This window comes from Neodiprion virginianus, chromosome 4 (genome assembly GCF_021901495.1).
Source record: "Neodiprion virginianus isolate iyNeoVirg1 chromosome 4, iyNeoVirg1.1, whole genome shotgun sequence".
Lineage (NCBI taxonomy): Eukaryota > Metazoa > Arthropoda > Insecta > Hymenoptera > Diprionidae > Neodiprion > Neodiprion virginianus.
Genome location: NC_060880.1, coordinates 26758963 through 26771731, shown reverse-complemented (window position 1 = coordinate 26771731; position 12769 = coordinate 26758963). Strand labels below are relative to the sequence as shown.

Here is a 12769-nt window from a genome sequence, read left to right as displayed (position 1 = left end):
TATAAGCATATCCATTTTTTGCATTGGTCTCAAGATTTGACTTCAGACCAAAAATACACCATCCATACGTTTCATGAAAACAAATTATAGCTAACAGTGATTTGGCCAACCGTACGTTTACTAGAAAATCCATTTCTTTTGAATCCTAAATCTTCCCAAGTCGTGTTTCTTATGATCTCCTACAACATACCAACGGAACAATGAAATTGAAAATGGTGAAGGTCATGACCAGGTCAATATGGTCTAGCATGCGAGATATGTGCTCGCTTAATCACGTGTCCAGTATCAGGTTTTGCTTCTGTATTTGATGTCACTTAGCTTCGATAAGAATATTAGGACTTGTCATATAATCGCTACTTGTCACTATGAGTTTAACATTTCAATAATCGTATGTCCACCCAATCATTCTGTCTTATAACGAATAGCACATAAATATTGCTCGAGATAAGATTTGTCTTGATATGGATTAGATAGCATGCCGATCCTTAGCTCTATAATAAAGTGAATGAACCAATGTTCAAGATTTACATTTAGGACTGATTTTTTGTTTTAGGAATTATCTGGTCAAAACAGCAACGATAGTTCAAATGGGCCAGCTCCGGGGACACCGAATTCTCAGGGAATGAGGCCTACCCCATCACCTACAGGGTCCACAGGTTCTCGCTCAATGTCCCCAGCTGTTGGTTAGTAGTTTTTACATCATTTAAATCATTTTTTGAAATCTGTGCAGACATATTCCTAAAAATCGTTCAATCTGACAAATATATGTCAAAAAACTTATAATTGTAGGTCAACCAAACGTTCAGATGCCTCCACGTCCATCAAGTAGCCAGTCAGATGGTAGCGGGCCAGCACGCATGAGTCATTCTCCAATGGCAACTCAAGGTTTGTTCGATACCAATTTCAACATTTTTTTTTTTGTTCGATACAGCAATTACAAGTAAATTAGTTTTGACATGTTCCGTTTCTTTTATTAATTATCTTCTTAATCTTTAGAACATTTTGAATTATGAACAAATTTAAGCCCAATCTAAAGATTCTACGTATCACTAACCAAGTTAATGCCAAAGAAAATTCAATCTTACCAATTTTACCCATGACAATCATCATCCATATGATATGTGGAGGTTAACTGCCTGCTCATCATCATTTGAATCTCTGATTTATTCAATTTTATTATTCTGCAACACCACAGATGTAACTCCTTGGAATGAAAATAGAAGAGATCTTCATTTTGAACCTACTGTTTGAGCCTGAGTATAAGTTGAAGTTTTTTTTATCGTTGATATTGCCATTAAAATTCATACTTGACTCATACGTGGGAACGATTCGGGACGTTTTTGAAAATTTTCTTTATCTATTGAAAAACCTTAATTTTTAACTCAAATATTCATAAATATGTGTAAAAAGGCAATATTAAAAATTTATAAACTTACTTCAATGATAGTAACTTATCATAAAATTCGACTTATATTTGGTTCCTAAAAAAAAATCCTAGGAAGAAGTCGAAGAAATGAGAGTTGACATATATTCAGAATCGACTTATACTCAGGCTAATACAGTATTTTGGTTCTGTTTTTCTTTTCCTAGTTATTTATTTGTCCTCAGGGCAATGGCTAAATTATACCTCTCAAATAACCTGAAACCATTAAATTTATCTATTCTTTGCAGGAGAAAGTTATCATCTCAAAGACATGATTTACTTGTACAAGAAAAAAAAACAATTCTATTGCATTATTTATTATTTTACGAAAATAAAATTCGTTTGCAATTGTTTATTCACGCCTTGAGTGATATACTATAAATAATGGTGCTTGTATAAAAAATGTACACCTGTTTATTATTGCATTCAATTGTTTCAGGAGGATACCAACAGCCTTTGGGGCCGTCACCGCACATGCATAGCTACAAAATGAACAACAGCGGCCCTGGTGTTGTCCAACCAGGTCCAGGACCGACCGGCTTAGGTGGAATTGGATCAATGGGAGGAAATATGGCATACTCAACCGGAGGGGCTGCAGGACAGCCTGGCTACCCACAGAATTCTTATCCTCTTGCACGTCCTCATATGCAGTTCGCCCAGGGTTATCCACCACCATCTAATTCCCAGGCACCGCCAAACAATCAGTATCAGCCACCAAGGCCAAATAACATGGCACCACAGTATCCGCCTTATCCGGTAAACTCATAATACTTTTTCTAAAACACTTGAGATCTTTTAGGTATTCGAAATCTGGACGAAATATATTTTAATTTTATATTTATTTAAATAATAAATATATTTACAATTAATATCCTAACATTCGACACTGAGGGAATTTTGGAGTGGCGCCTGAGTGAGCCAATCATATTTTACACTTTTTTCTCTCCTGGGTAATAAAATTGTTTCGTATTTTAGAAAATGATGATGTTTTTAATTGTCCTTATGTCGGTATCACAAAAAGTTTCAACAATTGATGAATACATTATGAATATACTTGGAGCTGATTCTCACTCATTCTGGAGGTTGTGGCACGCTAGTGATATTTCAACCTCATATTTTCCGTATTTTTGCATTCAATTTCCGAACTCTTCTTGGTGACCATCCAAATGCGATCATACATTCTATAATTTCCCAACGTTTGAAGTAGTTTTATCGCTCAAGAGAAGAATATAGCCGGAATCACAATTTACTGACATGATCAGTAAAACTTGACGGTCTGTTCGGCATCCCCTTAACATCAAGATCTGTGAAAAGCCTGTTCATTTGAATATAGTTCAATTTAGGAAAAGAAGAAAATTTTGAAGTTTTATTGAAAGGCCTGATAATAATAATCGAATTCATTTTTCATTAATTAACCATCATTGACTTGCTGAACAGAAAGAACCCTAAGATGATCGATCTTTGACCTGCAACTGCTCGAACTGAATTACTAATCAAAGAATGAACAAACCCAATTCTGTAATCTCTTATTTTTATTCCAGCATAAAATGGGATTTAACAGTGTGCAGACAGGTATGCCACCTAGTCCTGGACCTCCGCAGGTATACGTTACCGGCAATAGTCCTGGCATGGCACCTCCGGGGCCAGGTGGTATGGGTGGTATGGGCAGTATGGGACCACCTGCAAGTTCCATGGGTCCACCACCCCCGTCTCCGAATCACATAGGGAATCAGCCCTCGTCTGGACCTCCATCTTCACTTGGGCCACACAGCGGGCCGCATCCTCCCGCAGCAACACCACCTTTGAATCATGAAGGAAGCCCTATGCCTCCACCGAGCACAACTCCCAATTCGCATCCTACTTCTATGCCCACACCGAGCAGCCATAGTTCTACAGATCTCGCTACAGATACTTCTAACGATAGTGGGATTACAACGACTGCGTCCGGTGAGTAAATTCCCCTATCTAATCAATCCTCGAAAATTAATGTGTCAAATCTTAGAGGCCCAGCATTTAGAGATTTAAAACTCCCAATAGAAATAAACAAAAATGTTTCGCGATTTCTGCCTAGTGTCAGTGTGAAATCTCTGGACAAAGCTCACGTCTATATATAGACTTTCTGGCCCTGTAGGGGTTAACAACAGATGAAACAGTGCTGTAAGAGTATTCCTCGGATTGTGGTTAAAATGACATGCATGTTTATGTAATTGGTATATTCTATGATTTAATTCACTTCCTCAGGAACATCAGCCATTAATGTTACTTCCACGTCAAGTGGTACAGTAACTTCAGTTATAACGACTGGTCCAGATGGTACTTCGTTGGACGAAGGATCGCAGCAATCGACTCTGTCAAATGCTTCAGCGGGTGAGCAGTAAAAAATATTTACCGAATTGATCATTTCTCACCTGACTGCACGAGAAAACCCAAACAAAATGAAATAAAAAGAAGTAATCCGAATAAAACTTCATGCCAAATACATTCTTTCACGGAACATCGTAACACATTTTATTTTAGCCTCTGGAGAAGATCCTGCTCTAACACCAAAGTCTCGCAAAGAATTGATTAGCGGAGGATATCATAGTCATCCTGCTACTCCTCAAAGTACAGTACCATCTCCAGGTGCAGCAAGCATTAATTCAATGCATGAAGAATATCCGGACATGAGCAGTCCAAGCTGGCCACGTACTCCAGCTAGTCCTGTATGTACTTTATACTTGGTCGTTAGTAAATAATATGACCTATTTGATAGTTATAATATACTTGTGTCTTGTTATAATTTAGATGCAGAATTATTTAAATTTTCAATATTTTTATATTTTACAGGTGTTTAACAGTCATGTGCCTCAAGACCCATACAGATCTAAGGTTATTGTTTTTCAATACAAGTACTAGCTACTGCTACGCTTAATGTCTGAACAGATGCTATCCCATGATTATTCTATGTATTTCATTGATTTCGTGTCCTTAATTGTTTTTAACCATTACATTATTTGCAAAAAATTTTCTTACATATCCGTCTTGCTTTTTTATTTGGATATAATAACAACTATATATTCTCAAGGCAAAGGGGAAAACTAACATATATAGTAAATTGTGTTAAACCACTTTGCTTCAACTGTTATTTTGTAGTGATCATGAAATTAATTGATGAGACACTTATTAGCAATCGATTACCAAATAGAAGAAATCTGCAATAATACCGGTGTTGTACCAGTATCCTTAATATTTAACAGTTAGTCTATTTTTTTCGCAAAATACGAAATTTTTATATCAACGACTAAACTAGTCGAACGATGATCAAATCAAAGTTAGTCAGGGTGGACCCTTATGCACATGTTTGATTATGAATTGGCCACCATATGATTTTCAGGTTTTACAGTGGCTCTCCTTTTCAATTAAAAATACATATTTTTTCACCTTCCTCCCTTATAAGCATTCTAAAATTGAAAATTTCCCTGAAAGCTTTTTATTTCCTTTTTAAACCCATTCCTTGGCAGTTTATCATTTTCATATATCTTTCGTTTTCTCTATTTTGCGGCCCAACTTTGACGGAATTTTCAATCAATGTAAACTTCACGGGTCAACTTGCGCGGCGGTCAAATTATTTTTATTATTACAATGATTTTGTTTTATATAAACTGGCTGGTTCTCATATATTGTATCATTATTATCTTATACCTTTCTGATAAGTAATATCACACTTAGAATGAAAACGTGAAAAACCGAAACAAACATTTGTGCCTGTTAAAATTGAGAAGATTATTTCGCCATTGAAGAGTTTTATTAATTGAAATAATAATTATGAAGTAATGAGCCTGTCCAAGGGAACTTTAATTTAGTCATGTTAAAGTAATTTTTACTTTCGTAAAGGATGCTTTCGTCATGGATTGTTTTCTGTTTTTTTCCCCATTTTTTTTTTTTTTTTTCCTGTATGTTACTATGCAGAAATGTTAAGACCGTGAAAGCACCCGATTTTAACACAAATAACCCGCTATTTGCACTTAAATTACCTGGTATCCCTGTGAAGCCTGAATTTTGTTTAATACTGGCAAAAACAATACTGCAGATGCTACTATTTCTTTAATTTTATTGCATGATCTCCATTTTCACACTTTTATGCATCCCAGTTATAAAAACCTGTATTGCATTAATTTGATTTTTTTCTACTAAAATTATTATACACACTGAATATATTCCAATAACACACCACATTGATAACGTTTGGACAGTACGATTTTGTGAAGAAACCGTACAAACTATTCGTTTTTGAGTATCAGTTGAGTCTAACCAATTACAAAGGTGAATTGGTGCACGCAATATGAATGCGGTTCAAAATATATCCCTTATCATATCAATCTTAAATTATTCTCACTTCTGCAGATTTCGAAATTTAAATAATGAATCGTCCCAAACTGTTGAATGTCTTATTTTATCAAATTATTTTACAGTATCTTCCTTACTTACCGGCAATCAAGTTACAGTAAAATAAACAATTCATTTATGGGTCTTGCTAGTCTTGGAATAGGAATAACACATTATTAAGAAATGGATATTAATGACAGAAAACAGTTTGTTAGCAGAAAAAGTTCTGTTATATGTTGTGTTTAGTGGTGGAACAGAGTAGACAGTTAAATGTGACGTTGCACTATTAATCAAGCATGGTTCGTTTGAATTGAAATACAAAATACTTTTCGTCTTCGAGTTATTGTGAATCTTGAACTCAATATTATTTTCAGAAACCGGATAGCTTGGCAAAGCTCTATGAGATGGATGATTCAATGGATCGAAGGACATGGCTAGACAAACTTGTGTCTTTTATGGAGGAAAAACGTACACCTATCACCAGTTGTCCTACTATCTCCAAGAACCCCCTTGATCTATTCAGATTGTACTTCTACGTCAAGGAGAGAGGGGGCTTCATGGAGGTATGCAAGGTGCAGTGTAGTTCCATCTAGCCCTCGGTGTCTTATGTGTGTTTTGTATTTTTATTCTAAAGGGTGTGGTTCACAGAAGGTATAGGCGATTTATCTGTATAATAAGGTAAACATGAAAAGCTAGAGATTCAAGTTATATAGTTGAAAAACTATCGAACAAATTTCAAATTTACGAACAAAGTTTTTCATAGTCATCTGTAGATGCACATCTTTTCCGTATATTTTAGTTCATATGTTTATTTATTGTATAGTTAATAGATTTATATCTATTGAACATGATTAACGTCGGTTTGTCGTTAAGTTTTTTTTTTCTTCGTCACTGTTTATGTTACCAAGCATTGCCACAATCAATTCTACCCCTCGTGCATGATGTTTTGTAAAAATTTTTCTTCCTATGTGAAATTACGTATACCTGCTTTTTCATTATTGTATAATATTTGTGTATGTTGCGCTTCACAATTCTTATTTTTTTTCTTGTTTTTTCTTGTTATTGATTTCGTATTTTTTATTTTATCATAATAATTTTCAATTCATTATTGAAGCAAGAGCACCACTTTTGGTGCGTTAAATTCTACAGGTGTAATGCAAAAGAAAATTTATCGTTAAGTATCGCAACTTATTTGGTGCATTCTACAAAAAGGTATTTTACGAATTTTAATTACTTTGTTATTATGAACAATAATCGAACAGGCACATTTTAACACGGAGAATCACACGAAAATTCGAAAGAATGATGCAACAGTCACTTCGTTACTTTTGTACATTCACAATACTATAATCATGAAAAATAATGTTATTTTGATCATTATAATTATGAAAAATTTTCACTTCGACAACGTGAAATTACGTATAATCCTTCATTTCATTCCTTTATATAATGTTCCAACTCAACAAGTTGAATTTCGTCAGTGTTGAAAATAATAGCTTCATGTGTATTTGGATATATTCTCATTGTTAATAGTATCCTCAAAAGTTGCCATTATTAATGCTTAAACTTTCGATCAGTCACAAAACTATAACTTTTATCTGGAGCTTTTGATATTATTTACATGATTAGCAGATTTAATTATCACATATGTCTTCTGTCACGCCTTGCACAATGTTTTTGATACATTTATTATTGGTCATGCATGACACGCACAATGCTACGCTAATTTGGAGTATGTTTCCATAATCTTAGATGGCGATGCATATTATCATTTGCTCAAGATTGTCCTTGAGTTCCATTGATTTGAAGAGTACAACTTTATTCATCATTCATTTTATGCAATTTAAAGCTTTGCCTCATGTGAACAATAACGTCATTATTATAATATGTAATAGTTATTGTTCATTATCGTTTTGGTCATATTTTACTTACAGCTCTTTATCCATGGTTGCTTTAATTTAGCTTATACATTGTTTAAACCCCTTGTACTACATTTTTTAGAATTAGTTATCATATGATTGCAAGTTTGTACAAAAGTTGAGAACCTGAGAAATTTACTGATCTCATGACTGTCGAAACTGCTTCTGTGAGGCATTGAGTAAAATTTATTTTTAACATGAATTTGCTTTCTCAGCAAGTGGCTTGGAATCTTTAAATTCATTATTTTTATTTAACAATAGTCTGTTATTCTTGCTGTAAACAAATTATTGATATGAATGCAAATGAAATCTTTTAAATATATTCCGAAAAAAAGGTTGAAATAATAGCATTGATGTCGATTCAATAGAACTAAGAGGTACTGAGTAATTGATTGAATTGATTTATCGCCATCTAAGTTTTAAGACATAATACGTCGCGGGACTTGATGTTATTTGTAAGATGATCCCTGTTAATAAATACTTTTAATTCACTGCAAGAAGTTCTAGAGATAATCAAGAAAGATCATGAAATGGTATGTATTATAATAATGCTGAGGAGCTTGTGGAGAAAAAATTTCATGCCAAACTATACATTCTAATCGTAATTTCTATATTCATTTCTATGCATGCTGAATCACTCTAAATGATGAATATTGCATACGAATGCAAAGGTTTCTTTAAGTGTAATTAGTTTGATTAATATTTTGTTACACCAATATGTGAAGACATCATCTATTAGATATGAAGACCAAATAATCATATTTAAACCACATTTTGCAACAGATCTCTGCGTGCTTCCCATGCATTTTTTACAATGTTGAATTACCTTTTCTCTATTAAGAATCCTAAAACTAAAGCATCTATAGACTTGAATTACAGATAAGGACATTTTTCATTACCCACATTTATGCATCTGACAGATAGTAGATTAAATGCGAATTCGCATATTTTGCGCTTCGAGTTCAAACGCAATGTACGACATCAAAATTATTTTATCAGTGAGTGACACTGATTATTATTTTTTTAACGTTTGTCGTTCAGCCAGCGTATTTACGTTAGACCTTGCATCTTTTAGAATCATTTTGAATAGCAATGAAAAATGATCTAGTAATTTTAGATTCTTTCTGTTCGCGCCCTCAGAGAAGACGCTGCATCAAATTTTTCCCAATAGTTATACTTTTTCCGTTGTAATCAGTGAATTATAGGGAATTATGACATATCCTTGTTTTTGGCATAAAATTTTTTCTGGGTATATGGTGTGAAGTTTTACAGAACTATTAAATTACACAGAAATGTGCAGGTACAAATGCAACTTCTTCAAATCATTTCTGGCTTGTTACACATGAACAATCATTATCAAAATGAACTTTAACGAGGTCCTTGGTCTATGAAGCAACCTTTTTACGTTCAGTAACTCATCTGAAATTGCTGAAAGTAATTAGCATAATTTTAAGCACATTTTACCGATAGGTCTGTATAAGCTTGGAAGTCTTCACATACATTTTTTCAGCAAATAGCATGAAAATTGTTGATGTTCTTATATCCTTGAACTTTACAACTATGTTATTAAGTTGCATATTGAAACAATTTCCCGTTTTTTTTTAACTAAAAGATGGAAAAACGGTAGAAATCGCAATTATTGCCTTCTCATACCTTCACCTTAATTTTTCATTGTTCGTATATAAAAATGGTATATGCTTCACTAGGTCACGAAAAACAAGACATGGAAGGATATAGCAGGTCTACTAGGCATTGGAGCAAGCAGTAGTGCAGCATATACATTGCGGAAGCACTATACAAAGCATCTTCTTGCTTACGAATGTCATTTTGACCGAGGTGGTGTTGATCCTCAACCGATTATTAACCAAGTCGAAGCTGGATCCAAGAAAAAAGGAACTAAAGGAACAGCTTCTGTACCATCGCCAGGTAAAAAATGTAAAAAAAAATGTGATGTGCATATCTGATCTTATTGCAAAAGATATGTCACGGAACGTGTAAAGAATAAATTCGATGGCACAACGTGCGAATTTCTGGTCACTGTGAGCACAATGTTTTTTTTTCCTATAAACATTACTTAAGTCTTTTACAATTCAACATTAGTTTATTATCAATTGTATTACATCAAACATATATCCAACAGAAAAAAATTCAGAAAAAACTTGGGTTACTGAGAAAGGTTCGTAAGAATGGAAAATGTTTATAATAATTTATATTAATTAAAAAATAGCAATGCAATTCGTACACATGCTTAAGTGTCTCAAAAGGTGCTTACATTTATTAAAATTACAATATAAAGATATAAATTCGAGCGCATACCAAAAAATTCCGAACAAATCAGGACTATCATTTCATAGACTTTATGTGTTGTAAAAGTACAGTAAATCGTATTTGTAACTACAGATTTTCTAATTAGACTGGTAAAAACTATTTTGAACAGCCTGAATTTGATCGATTTAATAACGTTTGAAAATTTCAACAAGTAAATAACTATTTTGAAATCAGCTACAGGCATAAAAGCTCATCGCTGGGCATGTCATTGGACTTGTAGAAAAATTGATTTGAAAAATGAAATTCTTACAAGTCGTCGATATAATATACATGTATATTATATATGTAGGATCGTCAAACTCCCAGGATTCGTTTCCTGCTGCTGGTTCCAGTAGTACTTCAATGGACGGTTACGGAAACTATCAAAGTGGTTATGCAGGTGGTGCCCCGGGTGGACCTCCATCCGATTACACTCCACCTCCACCTCGGCCACCCAGTCAAAGCAGTGCACCATCGCCGCATCAAGGTTGATAACATTTATTTTCTCTTTAACATCAATTAATATAAATTTTATTTTTTATTTTTTTTATTTGTAAATATTAAAGGTACAGGAAAGTTTTTCCATCTACAAATAAGCAAATACAACGTGTCAAAATTTAAAACAAATACGCAACTCATACAAACCTCCAGAACTGTCAGAGGTTACAGTCGTTTTATGTTACACAGTGAAAACTAAAACAAATTTGTGGAAAAAACTAGAGTTACAAATACAAAATAGTTCTACTAGTACAAACTATTTTTCATTTTTCATTTTTTTTTTTTTTTTTTTCAAGTGGTATTTGCCGTTCAGCTCGTATAAAGATTCGCTTATGATTTAATATATTAAAACAAAAAACCACGTTGTATAATATTACTGACTTTTATTAATTTTTATCTCGTGCAATGAATAAGCCTTATTGAAATCGTATTGAGACAAACGTTCTGAACAACCCTGCTGATGTTTATGAAACTTCTCAATACAGTTTTTGTTGCAGGAATGCAACAAGGAAATTATCAAGGGCCTGGACCCTACCAGAATTACTCACAGGATCAATATATTAGACCTCAAGGAAATGCAATGGGACAACAGAGTGACTTCAACCAGCCGTATTCCCCAAGATCCCACTACCCTCCGTATGGCGGGCCGGATGCTGAGAGGTTTGTTTTATTTTTTTCTTTCAAATATCGTTTTGTTTTTATGATGTATGATTCTGTAAGATAATTATAAAATACAATGCTTAGAGGGTATAGTGGAGGAAACATGCCACCAAATAGTACAGGAGTACAGGATCTGTACAATAGGTACAGCAGTGGACAGCAGCCAGCTGGCTATTCTACAGGAACACCACCAAGTGGTCGAAATAGCAGCTATCCTCCTGGTCCACAAGGTCATCCACCTAATACGCAGCAACCATCTACTAGCCAACCTTCGCCACCATCTCAGTCACCTGCAGCTTCTAATTATTCGGGATCACAAGAATACTATAGGCCAGAACAGGTACATACGTTACATTTCGATGTCTCAAATTTGGAATAAAACGATAAACTATTTACGAGCAAAGTTTTACTCAAATAAGATGTTAATTTGCTGATGTTAACAATCAGGGAGGATATGCAGGATCTGGAAGTAACCAAATGTATGCTAGTGCGAGTGCAGTGAGCAAAAATATGCCACCCCCTCCACCAGGACCAACACAACCACGGCGACATCCTGATTTTGCCAAAGACCAACAGTATCCACCATATAATCCGCCAAGGCAGGCCTATCCTGGTAAATCTAACGTTTTGTTGATCATGCATTTCGTGATATTAAATAAGAATCATCTCGTCATCAAAGAATAAAACCATTAACTACTCAGAGAAAGGATTATGCTTTTCAATTATACTTTTATGAATGATGATCTGATGAACACGTTTCATTCGGTCAAAGACACTGCTAGGACGACAGTTGGTTAAAATCTGTGAAACTAATTTGCATCCTAATTTACACGCAAATAATCTTACAGGCTGGCCAGGCAATTCAAATCAGTTTAGCAGTGGTAATAGTAACAATAGGGTTCAATATTCTGCACAAGCAGCACAGCCACCACAACCACCACAGCCTCAAGGGACATCAGGCACATCAGCTTCAAGCAGTGTTGGTGGAATCAGTAGTCCACAGTGGGGAAATCAACAAACCCCGAGGCCTGCAACCCAACTAACTGGGAATACTGTTGCACAACATCCACCACCATCGTGGGATCCCAGATATCCCAATCAACCAGCCCCTATTTATCCACCTCCTAGTACTCATCAGGTTAAGATATTTCACATTTCAGTTCAATCAATTTTTAAATGTCTTCAATACAAGTTTTCTCTAAGATTTAATTTTCTTCCTCTGATATCAAATTATGAATTTTTTTTTGTTCTAATTCGGGATGTTACAATGTAGAACTAAATCTTTATAACATTTTCTTATTGGTTTCACTTGCAGAGTCAACTAGGAATAAGCCCTATGATAAACCAGCAACCGGCACCAAAAAGGGAGATGACATTTCCTAGCGACAGTGTAGAAGCTGTCACACCATTATTGTACAAAAGGCGTAAACTAACGCGAGCTGAAGTTGCCCCTGTCGAGGCGTGGCGAATTATGATGGCACTGAGGTCCGGCTTATTGGCTGAAAGCTGCTGGGCGCTAGATGTCCTAAATATTTTACTTTTCGACGATTCTTCGGTAAGTGTTTTCACTTGAAGTTATCCATGAATGATTTTATTC

At 34.7% G+C, this 12769-nt stretch overlaps 1 protein-coding gene across 6 annotated transcripts in view; it reads left to right on the top strand.

The window, feature by feature from the left end:
• Positions 1-12769, top strand: part of LOC124303139 (trithorax group protein osa) — a 30349-nt gene that overhangs the window by 14804 nt on the left and 2776 nt on the right. For 2 of the 6 annotated variants that reach the window (XM_046760004.1, XM_046760009.1), the window contains 16 exons: positions 554-683; positions 790-885; positions 1863-2179; positions 2965-3370; positions 3665-3790; positions 3941-4125; positions 4250-4291; positions 6163-6360; positions 9414-9633; positions 9848-9883; positions 10325-10501; positions 10998-11172; positions 11257-11512; positions 11620-11785; positions 12021-12310; positions 12488-12727. In XM_046760004.1, coding sequence (XP_046615960.1) covers positions 554-683; positions 790-885; positions 1863-2179; positions 2965-3370; positions 3665-3790; positions 3941-4125; positions 4250-4291; positions 6163-6360; positions 9414-9633; positions 9848-9883; positions 10325-10501; positions 10998-11172; positions 11257-11512; positions 11620-11785; positions 12021-12310; positions 12488-12727 — 3060 coding nt within the window. The remainder of the gene's footprint in view (positions 1-553; positions 684-789; positions 886-1862; positions 2180-2964; positions 3371-3664; positions 3791-3940; positions 4126-4249; positions 4292-6162; positions 6361-9413; positions 9634-9847; positions 9884-10324; positions 10502-10997; positions 11173-11256; positions 11513-11619; positions 11786-12020; positions 12311-12487; positions 12728-12769) is intronic. The other 4 variants (XM_046760008.1, XM_046760005.1, XM_046760006.1 and 1 more) reach the window with 4 other exon arrangements.